Here is a 22,085-nt window from a genome sequence, read left to right on the forward strand (position 1 = left end):
GAACTGCGGAAAGAGGCGGAAGGAAGTCAAGTTTTAAAAAGTTAAAATGATTGTTAAAAGCAGTGAAATGTATATTTCGGAATAGTATAAATAAATAAAAATTGAAGAAGAAGAAGAAGAAGAAGAAGAAGAAGAAGAAGAAGAAGAAGAAGAAGAAGAAGAAGAAGAAGAAGAAGAAGAAGAAGAAGAAGCAGCAGCTTTATGGAAGTGAGTAATGGGCAACTTAAAACCGTTAGGAGAGGCACCTCAACAACTTCCAAATGTGCTGCATCAGGGAGATATTGGGTATCTCATGGCAGGACAGAGTTTCAAGCATAGATGTGCTCTCCCAAGCCCACGTTCCCAGCATGTTTACACTCGTGCCACAGCACCTGACGTGGTCATGCCCACAAAATAGAAAATGGCAGGATCCCCAAGGACGTGCTCCACGGGGAGCTGGCTTCAGGCACCAGGCCCGTTGGCAGACCAACTCTGTGGTACAAAGATGTCTGCAGACGTGGCATGAAGGCTGGCAACCCCAACCCTGCCATGTGGGAATACCTTGCAGACGGGTAAAAGGTTAACCTGGACGGTTAAGTCCAGTCAAAGGTGACTATGGGGTTGCAGCGCTCATCTCGCTTTTCAGGCCAAGGGAGATGGCGTTTGCCCACAGACAGCTTTCCGGGTCATGTAGGCCAGCATGACTAAACCACTTCTGGTGCAACAAAAACCAGAGCGCACGGAAACGCCGTTTACCTTCCCGCTGCAGCGGTACCTATTTATCTACTTGCACTGGCATTCTTTCGAACTGCTAGGTTGGCAGGAGGTGGGACCAAGCAACTGGAGCTCACCCCGTCGCGGGGATTCGAACCGCCGACCTTCTGATTGGCAAGCCCAAGAGGCTGAGTGCTTTAGACCACATGTCTAAAGTGAGGAGAACCTACTGGGTGTGTGGGTGGCAGGCAGGCCAACTCTAGGGAGAAACCTACCCACTTAACTCCTTCAGTTAGAAGAGAGGACTGTTTGACTAGGTAAAAAGGTAAAAGTAAAGGACCCCTGGATGGTTAAATCCAGTCAAAGGCGACTATGGGGTTGCGGCGCTCATCTCACTTTTCAGGCCGAGGGAGCTGGCGTTTGTCCACTGACAGCTTTCCGGGTCATGTGGCCAGCAGGACTAAACCGCTTCTGGCGCAACGGGACACCGTGACGGAAGCCAGAGCGCACAGAAATGCTGTTTACCTTCCCACCACAGCGGTACCTATTTATCTACTTGCACTGGTGTGCTTTCGAACTGCTAGGTTGGCAGGAGCTGGGACAGAGCAACGGGAACTCACCCCGTCACGGGGATTCGAACCACCGACCTTCTGATCGGCAAGCCCAAGAGGCTCAGTGATTTAGACCACAGCACCACCCGTGTCAGTGTCTGGCAGAGGTAGATTTAGGGGGTTCACCTGCACTGGGCACCGAACCGAGAGGGGGATGCTGCAGCAATGATGAACAATTGAAGGCGAGAGGCAAGGGGGGCACCGAATTTTGTCACTGCCTAGGGTGCCACAGAAATGTTAAAGCCCAAAGTCTGCCATAGGACCTGAAGACAGACAGTCAAGATTGTGTTTCCACAGTGGCTCCCAGAGGAGGAATGACTGCACCGCATGATGTTCCGAAGTGCTGCCATTTTGGAATTCCTTCCATCGTTTTGCACCAAAGCCTTTCGCTGCTCTTTGCTTTCTCCCACAACTGACCTTCGCTATGAGACACTGCATTCGGGCAAGGAAGATGGGCCACGGCGGAACGAAGCAATAATTTAATAACACAGCATCGGGGCAAGATGTTGCAAACAGCGCTTTCTCTCCCATGTGAGCTGACTGCGAAGACAGATTGCATTAAAGGGCCACCTCCCCTTCCTCGGCTTGTAACTGGCTGCGTTGGAGTCCAGCATGCCTGGCAGATAAGCTTGTAAAATAACTTTTTTTATAAAAAAGAAAAGAAAAAGACAAGTTCCTGGCTTTTCCCAGTTCTGTTGTTTTTTCGCCTCATACCCAGCAAGCTATGTAAATTGAAAAGGCTGCATTCGGGGAAAGTAAATATGTATGAGATCAAGAAAAAGGACACTATTAACTTTCCAGGTCTATCAGTTTGTCGAGAGATGCAAAAAGCTCTGGGCTTATAAATTATCACTTCGGGGAAATATTTTGGGGTCCTTGCTAGTAGCTCAAAGCAGCCCTTTTTATTTATTTATTTATTTATTTTCACAATTTAAAGTGGCTTGGAGACAGATGAAAAAAAACTAGTAGGATTTACCTAATCAAAGATCTCTCCATTGATAAAATATATGAGATTTAATTCGACTAATCAATGAATTGCTTAAGTTTAGATGAATCTGAATGCATGAAAAAACAATAGCTCAATGGGGGGGGCATTGTTTTATTTCTTTCTCAGTTATGCATATGTGCCCCACAGCAGGCACTATGTTAGAAAAGGCATTTTCCATCAACGGGTCATGCTGTGTGAAGCATCAATTATTCCTGAGCCACCAGTGATTGCCTAACTTTATGCAATGTATCCACACACACACACACACACAATCTAAGACCCTGCATTGAAAATGTGCACCAGAGATAGCCAAGATGGTGCCCTCCTGATGAGATTGGACTACAACACCCATCAGCCCAGACCTTTGGCCACGCTGACTAGGGGTGATGGGAGTTAGAAGTCCCTGTACCTTAATATTTAAATTTATGGAAATTTCTTGGTAATAAATTGCAGGCTAAGGGGAGAAATAGAAGATGCAAGGACGGGAAAATAAATTTTGATTTGGATGAATTGATTAATTATTGGTGGAGAATAGATGATGCTTTTAGAAGAGAATATTTGAGTGATAATGATAAAATGTGTTAGAATGATTTAAGATATAAAATGGAAATTGCTTAATTGGAATTTTAAAATGGAACCAGTGAGGGGGGGAATTGAGGAAGTCAACCATGTTAAGTAAAAAATGCAAGAATTGATATGTTCTTTTTTATGTTTTGTTTTTGTTTTTGTGATTTTGTAATATTGGAAAATGAATAAAAATTATTTGGGGAAAAGAAGAAGCCCCAGTACCATTTGGAGAGCACTGCATTGGCTACCCTGTCTGCCTTCTGATCAAATAGAAATATTTGCTGCGGAAATTCTTATTGTTGGAATTCATCTGCCCCGAGAGACAACGGAGTGTGCCTTGGGGGGGGGGTGAAGTTAAACTGCTGTGTAGTGGCACCGGTGTTATATCCCTGGAGTGTTTATTGAGGTCCTGAGCTGTCCAGATGACAAGACACACACACCCTCAACCTCGTTGATGTGGTCCAAAGGAAAGCAGAGCAAGACATTTGGTACCAGCCTGGCTGCAGGAGTTGCCAGAAGGAGGCGTACAAGGCGCCGTCCAGCCGTCTTAGGACCTCCACTCCGGATTTGTGTAGGATTATTCCTTAGGATCCTGAACCACCTTCTGGGGAAGACCATTCCACTGTCAAACAGCTCTTACTGAGAGCCAGTGTGGTGTAGTGGTTAAGAGCGGTAGACTCGTAATCTGGGGAACCGGGTTCGTGTCTCCGCTCCTCCACATGCAGCTGCTGGGTGACCTTGGGCTAGTCACACTTCTCTGAAGTCTCTCAGCCCCACTCACCTCACAGAGTGTTTGTTGTGGGGGAGGAAGGGAAAGGAGAATGTTAGCCGCTTTGAGACCCCTTCGGGTAGTGATAAAGCGGGATATCAAATCCAAACTCTTCTTCTACTACTACTGTCAGAAAGTCCTTCCTGGTGTTCGTTTTGGATCTCCTTTCTTGTAGCTTGAAGCCACCGGTTCGCGTCCTACCCTCCAGAGCAGGAGAAAACAAGCTCAACCTGCAGAAGGAACATTGCTTTCAAGAAATCTCGAAGCCTTGAACGAACGAAAAAAACCACCAAATGCTTCTGAATCTTCAGGTTGCTAGAACAAAATTCCCCGCAGATCACAGGGACGCTGTAGACCTGTTGTGTGTGTTCATGCAAATAAAGACATCCATTATGGTTCATGGTGCCATAATGGGTGTGTGTGTGTGTGTGTGTGTGTTTTGCAATTGTAGGTTTTTTAAACCTTTATGTTATCTTTTAAATTGTCGCAACCCTCTGTGGGACCTTAGAGTGAAGGGCATGCTGATAAGAATAATACCACAGTTCTGTTTATAGCAACTAAGAAGTAGTACAGGCATCCCCAAACTTCAGCCCTCCAGATGTTTTGAACTACAATTCCCATCATCCCTGACCACTGGTCCTGTTAGCAAGGGATCATGGGAGTTGTAGGCCAAAACATCTGGAGGGCCGCAGTTTGGGGGTGCCTGAAGTAGTAAGTCCTGCTGAGTTCAAGGGATGGATGGATAAGATTATTTTTTCTTATTGGTGTGTCTTATGTGAGTGTATAAAACCAGAGTTCTATCCATAAAATCAGTTTTCTTTCTTCTTCTTTTTAAGAAATGCACATCTCATAAATCGCAGCTCTGTGTATGTTTCTTTAACTGCTCAGGATGTGATATAATAACACCCTTTTCTTGTGGTGGGGTGCTTTTTTTCCAGGCCTTGCAAGAAGAGATTAAAATCTCAGGCAGCAAAATCAAGCTGAGCTACCTGAGCAGCCGTACGCCCGGCTACAAATCGGTCCTGAGGATCAGCTTGACCCATCCGACCATCCCGTTCAACCTCATGAAAGTCCATCTCATGGTAGCCGTAGAGGGACGCCTATTCAGGAAGTGGTTCGCTGCAGCCCCGGATCTCTCCTACTACTTCATATGGGACAAGACCGACGTCTACAACCAGAAGGTGTATGGGTTATCAGAGGCCTTTGGTAAGAGCTGACTCTCCATCCTTTATCACATTCAGTTGCCTGGGGCGCTTTGGCACCTCCCACCATCTGGCAGACAGGAACACGCTAGGCAAACTCGGCTCTCCAGATGTTTTGGGACTACAACTCCCATCATCCCTAGCTAACAGGACCAGTGATCAAGGGTGGTGGGAATTGTAGTCCCCAAAACGTCTGGAGGGCCAGGTTTGGGGATGCCTGTGCTAGAGGGCTTTTGCCGTCACTGCTCCTGAACTGTGGAACTCCTTGCTCCAGGACATCCACCCGGCTTCCACCTTGTTGATTTCCTGGCACTTCTAAATACCATTTTATGTTTTGCATGCCTTCGGCCCAGCTCATAACTCATTAATTTCTTTTCTTTTTTCCTGGCTCTTTTGGGTGTATGATTTATTCTTTTTAATCTGCTGCTCATTGTTCTTCTTTTACGCTTTGCTTGGCTTGGTTTTTCGGGGGGCCGATTGCTTTTAAACGTCTGATGTAAGTCACTTCGAGGGTTTCTATGATGGCAGGAGAAAGGTTGTTGATGGTGACGGTCCCCACCCCTTCAACAGGAGTGGGCTGGAGAATTTTAGTTGCTTCCTCCCCTCCAAATGGAAAAGCTGGGCCAGCCTACATCCACGACTTAAGCAATTATCATGGGCAGAGCAAGGAATATTGCTCAGCCTGCTTTTTTTTACCATTTCCTGGGAACTGCAGGCAGGGAGAATGCTGTGACCCTCAGCTCCTGCTTGGAGCATGTGGCTGGCCACTGTGAGAACAGGATGCTGAGCTAGAGCTGCCTTGGGCCTGATCCTGCAGCAACTTCCTTCTTTCCTTAACACTCCATAACTGGGGTACCCTCTGTTGCCCCTAGACAAACATCAGCCTCCAGCCGCTGAGAAAGAGAGAGAGTAAGGAGCTTTTTCCCCACTCGCTGCTCACCTGATTAATCTACACATGGGTAACCTAGGCAGCATCTTAAAAAGCAGAGACATCACCTTGCCGACAAAGGTCCGTATAGTTAAAGCTATGGTTTTCCCAGTAGCGATGTATGGAAGTGAGAGCTGGACCATAAAGAAGGCTGATCGCCGAAGAATTGATGCTTTTGAATTATGGTGCTGGAGGAGACTCTTGAGAGTCCCATGGACTGCTAGAAGATCAAACCTATCCATTCTGAAGGAAATCAGCCCTGAGTGCTCCCTGGAAGGACAGATCGTGAAGCTGAGGCTCCAATACTTTGGCCACCTCATGAGAAGAGAAGAATCCTTGGAAAAGACCCTGATGTTGGGAAAGATTGAGGGCACTAGGAGAAGGGGGCGACAGAGGACGAGATGGTTGGACAGTGTTCTCAAAGCTACGAACATGAGTTTGACCAAACTGTGGGAGGCAGTGCAAGACAGGAGTGCCTGGCGTGCTGTGGTCCATGGGGTCATGAAGAGTCGGACACGACTAAACGACTAAACAACAACGGGTTATCCTAAAGCACAGCATATTGTCTCTGCATTTTGATCATTCCTCTCCCGTCTTGCATCAGTGGACATCTCTGCCCACTAAAGTAGAAAAAAGGCGCAAAATGCAAATTGGAAGACCTTGAGCGTTCCGTGTCTAATACACACGTCCCTGATCCGGCCGTTTTTTAAATAATTAGCGCATTTGTTCAACACCTGTTACTAGGCTGACCTTTTTTTATAATGCTCCGTAGCCTTTAAAGAGGGATGCTCTGCATGGATGTGATGATGTTTTAAATAAGTATCTGCTGTAGCCTGCAGAAATGCCCTTCTTCCCAACCCGGCCACCCAATTAGAAACCTCCATTCTATGCTGAGTGTGCACTTCTAAGGCGATTAAAGTTGCGGGTCTCCATTTCTCTCTTGTCTCTCCCTCCCAGTTTCGGTGGGCTATGAATACGAATCGTGTCCGGACCTGATCCTGTGGGAGAAGCGAACGGCGGTGCTCCAAGGTTACGAGATCGATGCTTCCAAACTCGGAGGGTGGTCCCTGGACAAGCACCACGCCCTCAACATCCAGAGCGGTGCGTCAGATCTTCTCGGTGCCAGCTTCCTCCTCCCCACGCCGCCCCCGACTTGCAATAATAAAAATAGCACAGGGGTTGACACAGTTGCATGGCGAGCGGTAGCTTGATCGCCATTAATAATTCAGCCCAAACGAGAGAGGGGGACGCACACACAAAGTGTGCGCGCACACATACATTGCTAACAAATTATTTATTGCAACCTACATATGGTGCCAACCTCTTTGGGTGTGCATGCGGGGAACCGGGGAGCAACTGGCCTCTGCAAGTCCCTTGCAAGCGTTTCCCTTCTGGCAGAGATTGCCCCAAGTTCTAGAGTAAGCGTTTGAATTCAGGTGCATCTGGGATGAGCGGAGGAAATCCAGGCACGCGGACTGGGGGTGGCCAGCCTAGATTTCCCTGGATTTCCTCTGCTCACAACAGGAGTTGCATTGCAAAGAAGCCTGAGCAGGACTAGAGGGAGGTCACAAGGGAACGACAGTGGACCTGTCCTGGGAGATCAAGCAGAGTGGGTTTTTCCTGCATGGCTGGTGGCTCACTAACACATAACTAGAGTGGGCCAACAGAGGCCCCTGACCTTGACAAGGGAGCAGTAGGTACTAAAGATGAGATTTTTGAAGGATCACCCATGATGTCGTGTTTCATTTCGAAATTGGTTGTGTTTTTAAAGATGTTTAATGAAAAAGTGGGACCCAGGTGGCGCTGTGGGTTAAACCACAGAGTCTAGGGCTTGCTGATCAGAAGGTCAGCAGTTCAAATCCCTGCAACGGGGTGAGCTCCCGTTGCTCGGTCCCAGTTCCTGCCCACCTAGCAGTTCGAAAGCACATCAAAGTGCAAGTAGATAAATAGGGACCGCTCCGGCGGGAAGGTAAACGGCGTTTCCATGCGCTGCTCTGGTTCGCCAGAAGCAGCTTTGTCATGCTGGCCACATGACCCGGAAGCTGTCTGTGGACAAACGCTGGCTCCCTCGGCCTATAGAGCGAGATGAGCACCGCAACCCCAGAGTCGGACACGACTGGACCTGATGGTCAGGGGCCCCTTTACCTTTACCTTTAATGAAAAAGTACTATTATTACATTCGTACCTTGGTTTTCGAACAGCCTAGTTCTCGAATGTTTTGGCTCCCGAACGCCACAAACCCAGAAGTGACTGTTCCGGTTTATGAACTATTTTTGGAAGCCAAACATCCAGTGGGGCTTCCGTGGCTTCCAATTGGCTGCAGGAGCTTCCTGCAGCCAATCAGAAGCCGCACTTTGGTTTTGGAAGTCAAACAGACTTCCGGAACAGATTCCGTTCGACTTCCGAGGTACGACTGTATTATTATTATTATTATTATTATTATTATTATTATTATTATTATTATTATTATTTGTATACCACCCTTCATCTGAAGATCTCAGAGCAGTTCACAACATAAAAACACAAATGAAAATAAGAACAAAAGCTAAGCAAACTAATAATGCCCCCCTCCATCCCACAAGCATATTTAAAAGGATGTAGAGGAATGCTTTTGCCTGGCACCTAAAGATGTATAATGAAGGTGCCAGGTGAGCCTCCCTGGGGAGAGAATTCCACAAACGGGGAGCCACCGCAGAAAAGACCCCGTTCTCATGTTGTCACCCTCCAGACATCTCATCTCATGGAGACGGCATACGAAAATTAGTTCCTATCTTGCTCTGAGGCTTGATTTAAGAAGCAGGGAAGGCAAGGGAACACCACTGTCGGAAGCTGAAGAGGTAACAGGGTTTAGTGAGCAGGAAGAGGCTGTGGCAGAGAGAAGTCCAGAAGCAGAAGCTGAAACAAGAGCAGAGAGGAGCAGAGACAGGCACGTCGGCATAGTCTCAGATTGCTTGGGAAGGGCCCAGGAGAAGAGGAGATTTAGGTAGCCGTTGGGGACCTTCAGCCTCCAAATCTGTCTCATAGTGTCAAGACCCCTGAGCAGATCCTGCTTCTTCTTGTAAAGAGTTAACTTCACTTACACTGTGTGATTTATTGCTGGCTGGCTTCCCGACAGCTACCCTGGCTGCAGCCTCCAAACCCCTCCCAGTAGAGTCACCCCCGCTCTGTTTTGCTTTCTGTTGCTCTCCAGGTATCCTGCACAAAGGAAATGGGGAGAACCAGTTCATCTCCCAGCAGCCCCCTGTCATAGGGAGCATCATGGGGAACGGCCGCAGGCGGAGCATCTCCTGCCCCAGTTGCAATGGCCTCGCTGATGGGAACAAGCTTCTGGCTCCTGTTGCCTTGACTTGCGGCTCGGACGGAAGCCTTTATGTCGGGGACTTCAACTACATCCGTAGAATATTCCCCTCCGGAAACGTCACCAATGTGCTGGAATTAAGGTTAGGAGGGGGTAGATCTGTCTATTACTGTGTCTCTTTTGAATTTATGCATACATTGAGTCCATTTCATCTCATTTTTATGCTAAAATGTGGTTTTTCTTTTAAGTAATCCACACAAAAACCCATGTTTAAAATGCGTATTTTCCTCTCTCTCTCGAAATGTGCATTTCTAAACGTATTTTATCCTAAAATCCATAGAAGTGCAGAATCCGAGGGACTGTGACACCACCACCTGCACATTCAAAATCTGCAAAGAGCCAGTTCCACAAGTCCTCCAGTTCTGATAGCCACCTTGAGCTCCCAACTATTATGGGATCCAGTAGTTAAGTGAGAGCAAAACTTTGCAATGAAAGGACGGACAGGGCAGATGGAGCACAAGCATCTGTTAAATAGCACGGAGAAGGCTTTGCCTAAGAAGCCGAGCTTCTCCTTGACGGCGCTTCTGCTGCCCACGCTGCAAAATTAACATGCAGCCCCAAGGAAATATCTAATATTGGAAGGATAGCAGGGGTAATGGAAACATTAGAGAGTCATTCATAAGTAGGACAGCAAGTTAGCTGTGATTTATGGGTCCCAAACCTTCCTGAAGCTGCCTTCTTCTTGGCCGTTCTACCAACTCCCTGCAGAACAGGAAACAAGTTGGAAGGGAAAGGGAGGAACAGTGCGAGCCAATGGAGAGCTCTGCAGATAAGGGCAGTAAGTTCATAGGTGATGTAGAAGCGCGCCAGAAGCCTCTTTAGGGATTTGAGGGCGGGCTTTCTGCTGTCAGAAATAATGCAAAGGTGACCTGCCATCTGAAAGAATTCTCCCCTTGTGTGCATCCCTTGTGTTCATATTAGTGGAACGGCAACAGCGCTGAGAAGCTGCGAAAAAGATCCGTCCTTGACTCCTGCGACTGTCTCGAAAACGCAAGCAAGGGCTCTTGCCGAGCCGTAGAGGGTTGGGTTTTAAGATTGTGCAGCAGCAGAATCCAGCGCAACGGTTGTGCTTTGCAGAAACTCCTTGCGCAAGTGTTTGCGCAACCTGCTGTTGTGTTCCCTTTGTGCAACAACATTCCAGGCAGAGCAAGTAGTACAGTTAAGGTGGCCTTAACGTAGCACTGCCTTGGATGCCACCCACAATGTCCACACATCTAGAGATTGTGAAAGGGTTCGTTCCAAGCCTACCTTCGGTTTGAGTCTGGGGCTTCTAAAGAAATTAGTCCAGACCAGACTGGAGCCTTCCTGCTTCCAAACTTCCTTTCCTAAGCACTCAAGATCCAAGTGCTCTGGAAAGGAAGTCTTTTACCACAGCCCAATTTCAAGCTAATGTTTGCTTCCTTAGTTAGCATTAAAAAAAAATGCGGGGACAAAAATGCAGGCACATTAAATGGTATAATACCGCTTTGAATATGGTGTTATTAAGCGTCCTGTATTCAATGGCCTGGCACTCTTAGAAACAAAAAATCTGGACTGTGACTGCTTTGGGTAAAGAGGTTTGTTTTAGAATAGTTTCCTTGCCCATGATTGGGGCTCTTCTTTCCATTTTATGGAATTCTCTGTAAATCCTAGGGAGAACTAGCCTATGCTTAGCTCAGAGCGTTCTGGAATCCTGGTCTGGATCAAAGGACAGACGTGTCCTAGACCTTACAAAACCATTCCTAAATTAGATTAGATCAGATCGGGGAAGGAGCCATGCTCAGTGGGAAAGACTGCAAAAAGTCCCAGCATCAGTCTCCAGCATCTCTCGCTCCAAGTAGGCAGCAAGTGTCAGAAAGACCCTGGGGAGCTGCTGCCAGTCAGAGCAGACAATACTGGTCTCGGTGGGCAAATAGTCTCAATCACTTTAAAGGCAACCTTCTGCCCAGCCCCCCCAAAATCCTTTCCCAGATCCTCAAAAGAACAACTTACTTCCTTGCCTACAAAGTAGCTATGAAACTCACTCTGGTATGAAAGCAAACTTTAGCTTTTGCTGTTTCTTTTGTGCTTAAACACCCAAGGATCAATGAATCATTAAAGGCCCACAGCCTGGCTGGTCTCAGCTAACGGCCATCCGGGGAAACTGCGGCTTTTTGGAGGGCACAAACATTTTTTAAAAACTCTGTGCCTTTTTCAAAGCGCATTCCCTTGGAGAAGAATGTCATTTCAGTGTGGTTTCTTTATGGGAGGCTTGTAAAACGGGGTTTCAGAAAAGATTGCCGCGAGGGAAGGTTTGTAACTTTTGTTCGGGAACAACAACAACAAAAAGCAGCCTAAACATCAGTGCGGCTCTCCCCTCTCTCTCTCTCCTGCGGCTGCTTTTTGAGCCTCGTACCGTAAAAACATTTTTTTAAAAAAAAAAAACACTGACGTGCATTGTTGCCCGCAATGCTGCAGCTGCTAAATTGCCTTTCTGTAAAATAGAAGAAGCACACTGACCGGTGGTACAAACTGCTTCCCTGGGGACACGGCAGTGAAAGGGGAAAGGTCCCTGGTCCCCCGTGTGCAAGGAGGGCTATATGAGTTGTCCCTAAAGCGCCGGGGAGATCTGTCTCGAGAAATGACATCTCGAGACGGAGGCGACCGTGGGAACCGCAGACCCCATGACAACTGCTCTGCATCCCTCCGTACCTAAGGCGCAACTCCAAAGGCATCCAGGAGATCACTTTCTCTCCCCCCCCCCAAGTGATGGGCAGCAGCAACCTATAAGGCAGCTCTGTTGACAAGTAATCTCCATTATGAAATGTATCAGTGTCAGGCTTGCTAAATCTTTATTTATTATTGCCTTGTACAATGTGGTTGTTACTGTCAAGTTTTCAGCCTGCTAATAATGCTTCGGAGCTCAACCGCTAACCTCTCTCTCTCCTCTCTCTCTCTCTCTCTCTCTCCTCCTCCTCCTCCTCCTGTCTTGTTCTTCCTCTGCTTTCCTGCTCTTCTGTCAGAAATAAAGATTTCAGACATAGGTAAGCCCACGAGCGAACAACCGTCGCTTTCTCTCCCTTCCTCCATTGCATGTTCTCTCTTATTTATTACTTCTTGCCTGTTGAGCTGTATGTAGATGGTTGGTGTTTTTTTTTACATTGTGTATTGGTTATTTGCCAATTGATATTTTATTGCTAGATGCCACGTACACACACAAATTACAGGCAAAACATGCCTGATCCACATACTTTTAAAGAGCAGTGGAGAAATGCATGCAGGGGTAACGGTTATCAGTGGCTACTAGCCCAAATGGTGGCATTCTGCCTCCACTGTCAGAAGTGCTTTGGCTCTGAATACCAGTTGCTGCCCATCTCAAGTGGGAAGAGTGCTCATGTCTAGCTTCCCACAGGCATCTGGTTGACCATTGTGAGAACAGGATGCTGGACTATATGGGCCATTGGTCTGATCCAACAGGGCATTTTTTTTACATTCCTAGGTACTTTTCTAAAATCATGCCCAGAACATGCCAAGATGATGTGCTTTCTGCACTTCAGTGGTCTTTTCTGCTGGAGAGAAAGGTTTGGAAGAGAGATCTCTTACTCTCTGGTAGCAGAGTTAAGCACAGTGGAGATTGCTCCAAGCACATTAGAACTTGGTTGGATCTACATCTTCCCTCATCCACCCATAAATGGACATTCCCCACAAAAATACCTAGGTTAGAATAAATCACAGACATTTCAGACTGCTTTGGGTATCAAAATGTTGTATGGGAATCGGATATCTTAAACCACTTATGCAGGGAAGGAAATCCTCTGGTGTGTGTGTGTGTGTGTGTGTGTGTGTGTGTGGTGCTTGTGTGCCTACTGAGACATAAGTAGGAATATATTTTCAAGGGAGGCCCGTTCCACCAAAGCCTCACTTACTGGGGTTGTGTGGTGGTGGCCTCCAGCAAAAACTTGCCAGGGTGGGTAGGGCACCCACAGGGTTACCGCTCCACAGGATTCCGCCACCCAAGGCAGCTGGTTCAGTCCACCCCATAGGTGGGCCGGACCTGAGGGTTTTTTGCCCCCCATAGTTATATTAAAATGTGGCCAAACTCCTTTTCCTTCTTTAAACTCTGCGCTGATTGAAATCTGGGCAGCCAGATCAAATTAACTCAGGAGGTGGACCTGACCCATAGGCAGGTGGACCTGTCCGTCACTTTTCTGAGGTGAAAAATGCTTTTTGTAGAAGGCCATCAGGGGACACCTGTCACTCCTGCTCCACACCTGAAGTGGTTAGAGGGGTCACATTGTCCAAATTGTCTGTGTGTCGTTGTGTGTAAATCACCGCCACGGCCTCGTCCAATTTGACGAGAGGCTCCGCGGAAAGTGCTTTTGAAAGTCTTGGAGGCGAACAGGGTGCTGGAGAATGTCAGTCGGTGGTTATTAATGCCTCTCTGGCCCACCTCCGGTGATTATGATCCGCTCAAGAGCTGACTGACATTCAGCCAAACCTTGCTGGAGAAGAGCGGCAAACTCTTGGGGGCCTGATAAAAATGGATGGCGGATTCCCGCAGGGCACCTTCCCCCCAACACACACACACACACACACACGGATGCTCAGGTTGAGTGACGGGCAGGTAAATGAAATAATACCCTGCCAGTTGGCTGTCATCGGGAAGGAATACAGATGGAGCCCAAACTGCCATCCCGAGTCGCTGAAGGTCAGAGTATTTTATTTAGCAAGAATCAGTGTCACCGTGTGCAAATGAAATCTGCTCAGACTTTAATAAGGTAAAATCACAGGGGGATATTCTGGGATAAATCAGATAGGTCTTCCCACACAAACACCCCTCTCTTCTGCCCAGCTCCCTCGCTCTATGAAAAAGGTACTAAGTTAATTCGATAGGCAGGGCAGATGAGAGAGGAATTTTTATTTTTATTTTACAAATTGAGGAATGCAGGGCATTTGGAAGAAAGGTGAGAGAAAAGGGCAAGGTTAGGTAAAATGGCCGTTTCTAGCAAGGTGCACGCCATGAGACATGAATGAGCCAGGTGGGACGCTAGCTAGGTAAGTAATTTGCAGCATGTTCTTTGGGTGGGTTTTGTTTTGTTCTTTAACAAAATTAAGGCAGTGGCTGGGCTTGCATGCCATGATAGGCCAGGGTTCCTGATTAGGGCTCATCTGCACTATAGATTTAAAGCAGTATCACAGCACTTTAAACAGCTGTGGATTCCTCCAAAGCAGGGGTCAGCAAAAAGAATTTCAGCAGGGGGCAGGTCCACTATCCCTCAGACCTTGTGGGGGACCGGACTATATGAGGGGGGGTGAACAAATTCCTGACAGTAAGAGCTGTTCGGCAGTGGAATTTGCTACCAAGGAGTGTGGTGGAGTCTCCTTCTTTGGAGGTCTTTAAGCAGAGGCTTGACAGGCATATGTCAAGAATGCTTTGATGGTTTTTCCTGCTTGGCAGGGGGTTGGACTGGATGGCCCTTGTGGTCTCTTCCAATTCTATGATTCTATGCCCCACAAATCACCCAGAGATGCATTTTAAATAAAAGGAAAGGACACATTCTACTCATGTAAAAACGTGCTGATTCCCAGACTGTCTGTGGGCCGGATTGAGAAGGCAATTGGGCCGCATCCAGCCCCCGGGCCTTAGTTTGCCTACCCATGCTCCAAAGAATCCTGGGAGCTACAGTTTGCTAAGGGTTCTGAAAGTCACTGGGAGACTCCTGTTCCCCTCAATAAAGGGCTCATCCGCACTTAATCTTTGTTCCGTATTTTTAGGCGCAGGTTTCAGCTCCCCTGCCACTTTCCCCGCAAAAACCTGAAATGCCATTTACATTCAGCAGTAGAGATCAAGCTTTCTTGGGAAAAGTGGTGGGGTTAAACAAAACAAATCCCCCAAAAAAATAACACGCTTGGAGATGAACCAGGAAAGTGTGGATCTGTGCCTAGCAAAATGTGAGACAAAAGGTAAGTGTGGATGAGCCCATAATCTACAATTCTCAAGAGTTCTTCAGAAAGAGGGTTGGAGCAGGGAGGCTGGTTTCTCATGGAGCAAAAAGCCACAATCCCAAGTTTGGATGTAATAGGAAGCCAAGGGTAACCATAGCCTCCTAGTTTGTTTCACCTTCTTTCTCCAGGGAAAGAGCAAAGTGGGAAGGATCCAACAGCAATGCTGTTTGTGCATAATAAACCGAGGTTATTGTAATGTGTAAACGCAGCCACTGGAATGGGCGCTCCATATAACTTTGTGAGCATCCCGCCCTCTGTCTAGTGACATAATTTCAAGTATTGAATAAGCATCAGATCAGAGATACACATGAATAAAGTGAGGACTGAGTCCCACAAGTCTCACGCTTGTGCCCCACCCTTCAGCTTTCGGGGGGAAGAGTCTGAAAAATATTGCATTGTACATAAGAGCCGAGTGTCAGGAGACAAAAGTTCATTGTTCCTCCCCCTCCAATAATGGGAGCACATTCTGTCTTTGCCCTCAGGCAATGTGTGAGCTTCATTTGACATCGCCCGTATAGACAAACCTGATTGGCTACATGGTGCTGTGACATCATCACACCTGCCGCGGGATTCCTGATTGTCGTCCTGCGGATGTAGGAACAAGTTCAATATCCCACCTCCTTTGTTTTTGCAGCCATAGCCCCGCCCATAAGTACTACCTGACCACGGACCCCATTTCCGGATCCATCTACCTCTCCGACACCAACAGCCGCCGTGTCTTTAGAATCAAGTCGATCGCCGTGGTGAAAGACGTTGTGAAGAACTCGGAGGTGGTGGCCGGAACAGGAGACCAGTGCCTTCCCTTTGATGACACCCGCTGCGGAGACGGAGGGAAAGCGACTGAGGCCACGCTCACAAACCCTAGGGGTAAGATGGGCAGCTGTTCCTTAGGAGAATGTGATGGCTTCAAAACAGGCCGGTTGGGTTGACCTAGGAGGTTTTTTAAAAATGGGGCGACCCAATGCCTTTGATTTTTAGTTGGCAGCACTGCAGATGTCATTTTAGTTGGTGTATATGTCAAGGACTCAGCCAAGCAGAGTTGGTTCACTTTCGATTGATCTCGTCACTACGTGTAAAACAGTTGCTGCAAAAGTCCTCATCCCAGCCTTCCAGGAAGCGGGAGAACCTTTCAGGCTTCCTGCAGGGCAACCTTGACAGGTGGGAGGGGCAGCCCCACCTGCCAATCGCATGACATCGAACACTATGTCAGAAGACTGGCGGGTGGGGTGTCCTGCCCACCGGTCAGAATCCCTTGCACCAAAGTTTCGAAGTGCCCGACTGCCATGCATTGATGCCAAACACATATTCGGAACAAGCATGTATTTGTGTGTGTGTGTGTGCGGTTTTTCTAAATCCCTCAGCCGTTTATATGTATGTAGTGAAGTTCTTTCTGCATAGTTATCCAAGCTGGGTTTGTTTCCTCTTCGCAGGCATCACCGTGGACAAATTTGGGTTCATCTATTTTGTGGATGGCACCATGATCCGGCGCATCGATCAGAACGGGGTCATCTCAACGGTGCTTGGTTCCAATGACCTAACATCCGCCCGGCCTCTCAGCTGTGACTCGGTCATGGATATCTCCCAGGTATTTAAGGCCCCTTCATTCCTTCTCCACTGTTAAAACTGTGCGTCATCTGCCGCGGCAGAAGTTCTGCATCTCTTGTCTGGCAAGCCCATGACTTTTTCCTCCTCCAGGCCTGCCCGCGTTCTGTCACAGCGCCTTCTCGCTCAGAAGTTGGAATGTTTGTGCATATTCTGTTGCCGCCGTTTAGTAATTGAGGCAATGTGCAGACCGTGATGAAAACAACAACTAAAAAGCAATTCAGAACAACTCCCTCCCCCCCCAAAAAAAACACCCAACAGAATATACATTTTTAAAATAAATTAAAAATACAAAAAATGAGGTTTTTCATCCAAGAGGAAAAGCTTACTGAAGCAGAGAAAAAACAGATACTGAGCACCTGTCATGTATTGACAGGAATGCTTTTGTACATTTGCTGCAGAGCAGGCTTTTGACATCTTAGGAACCTGTAGGAGAAGCTTTCCTGCAGACTGCAGTGAGTCACCTTCTGAGTGTATAAGGCGGGCATCCCCAAACCCGGCCCTCCAGCTGTTTTGGGACTACAGTTCCCATCATCCCTGACCACTGGTCCTGTTAGCTAGGGATTATGGGAGTTGTAGTCCCAAAACACCTGGAGGGCCGGGCTTGGAGGTGCCTGGTATAAGGTCTTGAGCTACGTAAGACCTTTTATGTTAATATCAAAATCCTGATACTTGGCCTGGCGGCAGATTGGCAGCCATCGCAAATACCACAAGCGAGGTGTATTTGCATCAATTGGCACCAGTTTGCCCCTTGGATCTGCCCTAACTGGCCTGCAGACAGCCCCCAAGAGCAGCCCCACGCAGAGGGCATTGCAGTCATCTGACCTTGAGATTGCCTTGGTCCAGTATACCTGAAGGAGCGTCTCCACCTCCATCATTCTGCCCGGACACTGAGGTCCAGCACCGAGGGCCTTCTGGCAGTTCCCTCGTTGCGAGAAGCCAAGTTGCAGGGAACTAGGCAGAGGGCCTTCTCGGTGGTGGCGCCTACCCTGTGGAACGGCCTCCCAACAGATGTCAAAAAGGAAAACAACTACCAGCCTTGTAGAAGACATCTGAAGGCAGCCCTGTTCAGGGAGGCTTTTAATGTTTAATACATTATTGTGTTTTATTCTTTTGTTGGAAGCCGCCCAGAGTGGCTGGGGAAAATTATTATTATTATTATTATTATTATTATTATTATTATTGGGCAACTCTGGTCAAGCTATTGTGTGACATCACTACATCTCAATAGGAAATTATTCCACAAAGGTTCTCGTGGGCTGCCACAGCTCTGCTCATTCCAAAGTATCCACCACGAACAAATCCTCTTCATTCCTGTCTCCAATGCAACCTCAAAGAAGTCACAACCTTCCAATATCTTCATCTTTGGCCTGTCTGCACTGAAATCAGAATTCTGCAATGTTTTTGGGAAGAAGGTACACGGGAACTCTCAAGCCACAGTGCCCTCAAACGGCAGCAATGTAGGGGAGCTGGGTCCCCTGCTGTATCATCAATACATTTGCAGTCTGGCAAACCGGATTATCTGGTTGAGTGCAGAGGTCTTCTGGGAGGGGAAAGAGCCTGACTTTGTCTCCTTATTCTCATGCCACTTCCTGTGTTCCAAGCTGGGCTTTAAATGTCCCTTTTGACTGTAAGCACTCAAGAAAGAAGATTCCACCTAAGCATTAGGAAGAACTTCCTGACAGTAAGAGCTGTTCGACAGTGGAATTTGCTGCCAATTAGTGTGGTGGAGTCTCCTTCTTTGGAGGTCTTTAAGCAGAGGCTTGACAGCCATATGTCAAGAATGCTTTGATGGTGTTCCTGCTTGGCAGGGGGTTGGACTGGATGGCCCTTGTGGTCTCTTCCAACTCTATGATTCTATGATTCTATGACAGCGTCTTTGTCACATCGGAGCAGCAATGGCACGCTGTGGGCACACAATAAACATTATGGAGCTGGAGACCTGCAAATATTTTGCTGGTTGTGTCAAATCCATATGCATTTTTATTTTATGTTATTAAGTTTATCTTTTACCTGCATGGCCCGTTTGGCTGCCTGTCCCCTAGTGCTCATGAAGACCTCTAGCTTATTTGTCTTTTCGCCTGCAACAGCCTTTGCCAACCTGGGCCTTCCAGAGATTTTGGACTGCCACTCCCATCGCCCCCAGCCAGCAGGCCAGATCTGATGTTGTAATCTAAACAGCTGGAAGACACCAGGTTGGGGAAACTGTTCTATAGTAACGAAAAAGCCCATTCCTAGCTCTTGTTCAGGTTTTCCCCTCATCTTCCTTTCTCATTAGCTGCTCATTCTCTAGCTTCTCTGCCTCCTTGGCTTAGATGAGCCTTTTGCAGCTGCCTTCTGACTTTGTCCCCATTTCCTTTGCCATATAAGCCCCCAGTCTTTTACCGCTTGGCTTCCAGTCTTATAAGAGGATTCGTCTCAAGCCATTTCACTTTTCCAGCCACTGAACTGCTTTGTCAACATTCTGCCCTCAGAATACGAGCATTCTCTGACATCACTGCAGCTCAGCCAATGGCTAAGAGACTACTGAAGTTGGCAATTTGTGTCAGAGAGAGAGAGAGAGAGAGAGAGGGAGAGAGAGAGAGAGAGAGATGAATCAATATATGATAGTAGGAGTCAGCATATACATCGCAATGCAGCCCAAATTCAAAATGGCTTCAGGTCTGCTGTTACATACACAACTTATTTGCTCATCGGAAGTACTTTTTCTTTCCGTTTGTGTCGGAGACTTCATAAATCAGACACAGCGCATTTTGGAAGGGGACTGGTTCAAATTAATATCTCGGAAACAGTGGTTGAAGTCTGTTCTGCCCAAATTATCAACAGCAGGAAAACGAAGAATCTTGAATTGCTTCAGATTGCAAATGGCTTTCATGCTGGGCTTTTTCAGTCCAGCTGCTCTATTTTTATTTTTATTATTTATATATATAGGGGGGGGGAATCTATTTTGACACCTGCATTTCTTAGCACAAGGTAGGCAAACTCAGGGCTCGGTTTTCAGGGGCACTGACTGTCCCGATAATCAGCACCAGGCTGGAGCCATAACCTCTAAATCTGCCATGGGTTGCATGCCTCAAATAATTATTATTACGGCTTGGGGGATGAAACTTTGTTCTGCGGAACCACAGTTCCTAGCTGGAAAGCTTGAGCACTGTAAGTTAGGCACAATGGAAGTCAATGGGGGTTTTTTTTCCTTTTCTTTCCATAACCACCCATGTAATTTCCAGGCTTCCACCTGGCACCTGTTCCTTTGCTTCTTTCTCCCCCTAATTTGAAAAGATTGCTCCCGCTCCATTGTGGCAGCTCCCCCACCGTCTGCCATTTACAAGCGGGATAAAAATTACAGCCCTACACAAAAGTCACCTGCCTGGTGGACCAGAGGTAAAGTTTGATTGTTAAAATAAAAATCTGTCTTGGTGAACATTGTGGCTTCCCTTGTGCAAGCAGGGGCTTGATATAAACTTAGACCTGTGATTTCCTCCACCAACTCTCCCACTCAAACTAGATTTTTTTAAAAGGCCTCTTTAAAAGCACCACCAAACTGCAGCTTGTTTAGTTATCTGCTGAGCCTTCAGAATGGCTGCCTCTAGACCTCCTCGCAGCAGCCTTCCCTGGAGGAAGCAGCTGGAGAAGGTGCACAGGGAACGTAACACAATATGAGTCAGCAGTGTGATGCAGCAGCTAAAAAAGCCAATGCAATTCTGGGCTGCATCAATAGGAGTATAGCATCTAGATCTAGGGAAGTAATAGTACCACTGTATTCTGCTCTGGTCAGACCTCACCTGGAGTACTGTGTCCAGTTCTGGGCACCACAGTTCAAGAAGGATACTGACAAGCTGGAACGTGTCCAGAAGAGGGCAACCAAAATGGTCAAAGGACTGGAAACGATGCCTTATGAGGAACGGCTTAGGGAGCTGGGTATGTTTAGCCTGGAGAAGAGAAGGTTAACGGGGGATATGATAGCCATGTTCAAATATATGAAAGGATGTCATATGGAGGAGGGAGAAAGATTGTTTTCTGCTGCTCCAGAGAAGCGGACACGGAGCAATGGATTCAAACTACAAGAATGAAGATTCCGCCAAAACATTAGGAAGAACTTCCTGACAGTAAGAGCTGTTCGACAGTGGAATTTGCTACCAAGGAGTGTGGTGGAGTCTCCTTCTTTGGAAGTTTTTAAGCAGAGGCTTGACAGGCATATGTCAAGAATGCTTTTATGGTGTTTCCTGCTTGGCAGGGGGTTGGACTGGATGGCCCTTGTGGTCTCTTCCAACTCTATGATTCTATGTTTCTATAATAATAGCTCTGATGTGGCCGAACTTGCCCGTTGATCCTTTCTTCTTTCCCCACAGTAGCCAGCTTTGGGGGAATCCCACAGCAGGAGTGCCAACTTGGCCCCGCGGCGGTGGGTACCCGGGGCCGTGGGTGCCATGCAGCGTGCACCGAGATTTGTGGCTTCCCGGCCTCTTCGTGGAGAATTTTGTGGGTGCTCACGCACCCAGGGCTCCAAGGAGTTGGCACCTATGTCCCAAGCTATGGCAGCAACAGCACTCCTCTGTTTGTTTGCCACCTGGCAGATGGTGTTATTTAGAGATATAGTCTCTTGGAATGTGGGGGTCCTGTTCAGCTAACATGGCTAAACAGCCTCCTCCATGCATTTGTCCAGCCCCCTTCTTAAAGCCATCTAAGCCAGCAGCCATTTGTCTGAACATACACAACTTTGTATGCAATTCTGCCTAATGTAATTCACTTTTGTATGTTATATATATATATATATATATATATATATATATATATATATATATATATGCATGCTAATGGGCTAATGGATTGAGGTTGAATCCTGACAAGATAGAAGTACTGTTTTGGGGGGACAGGGGGTGGGCAGATGTGGGGGGCTCCCTGGTCCTGAATGGGGTAACTGTGCCCCCTGAAGGACCGGTTGCACAGCCTGGAGTTTATTTTGGACTCACAGCTGTCCATGGAGGCGCAGGTCAATTCTGTGTCCAGGGCAGCTGTCTACCAGCTCCATCTGGTACGCAGGATGAGACCCTACCTGCCCGCAGACTGTCTTGCCAGAGTGGTGCATGTTTTGGTTATCTCCCGCTTGGACTACTGCAATGCGCTCTACCTGGGGCTACCTTTGAAGGTGACCTGGAAACTACAACTAATCCAGATTGCGGCAGCTAGACTGGTGACTGGGAGCGGCCGCCGAGACCACATAACACCAGTCCTGAAAGACCTACATTGGCTCCCAGTACGTTTCCGAGCACAATTCAAAGTGTTGGTGCTGACCTTTAAAGCCCTAAATGGCATCAGCGTCTCCACCCCCATCATTGAGCCTGGACACTGAGGTCCACTTCCAAAGGCCTTCTGGGAGTTTCCTCACTGCAGGAAGTGAAGCTA

The 22,085-nt window shown here is 47.5% G+C and overlaps 1 protein-coding gene across 1 annotated transcript in view; it reads left to right on the forward strand.

The window, feature by feature from the left end:
• The window catches only part of TENM4 (teneurin transmembrane protein 4), a 1,459,233-nt gene that overhangs the window by 1,400,368 nt on the left and 36,780 nt on the right, over positions 1 to 22,085 (forward strand). The window contains exons 23-28 of the mRNA XM_060274010.1: positions 3,804 to 3,816; positions 4,567 to 4,834; positions 6,716 to 6,859; positions 8,949 to 9,198; positions 15,715 to 15,947; positions 16,511 to 16,665. Of these exons, the coding sequence (XP_060129993.1) occupies positions 3,804 to 3,816; positions 4,567 to 4,834; positions 6,716 to 6,859; positions 8,949 to 9,198; positions 15,715 to 15,947; positions 16,511 to 16,665 (1,063 nt within the window). The remainder of the gene's footprint in view (positions 1 to 3,803; positions 3,817 to 4,566; positions 4,835 to 6,715; positions 6,860 to 8,948; positions 9,199 to 15,714; positions 15,948 to 16,510; positions 16,666 to 22,085) is intronic.

Source organism: Zootoca vivipara, chromosome 4 (genome assembly GCF_963506605.1).
Source record: "Zootoca vivipara chromosome 4, rZooViv1.1, whole genome shotgun sequence".
Classification (NCBI taxonomy): domain Eukaryota; kingdom Metazoa; phylum Chordata; class Lepidosauria; order Squamata; family Lacertidae; genus Zootoca; species Zootoca vivipara.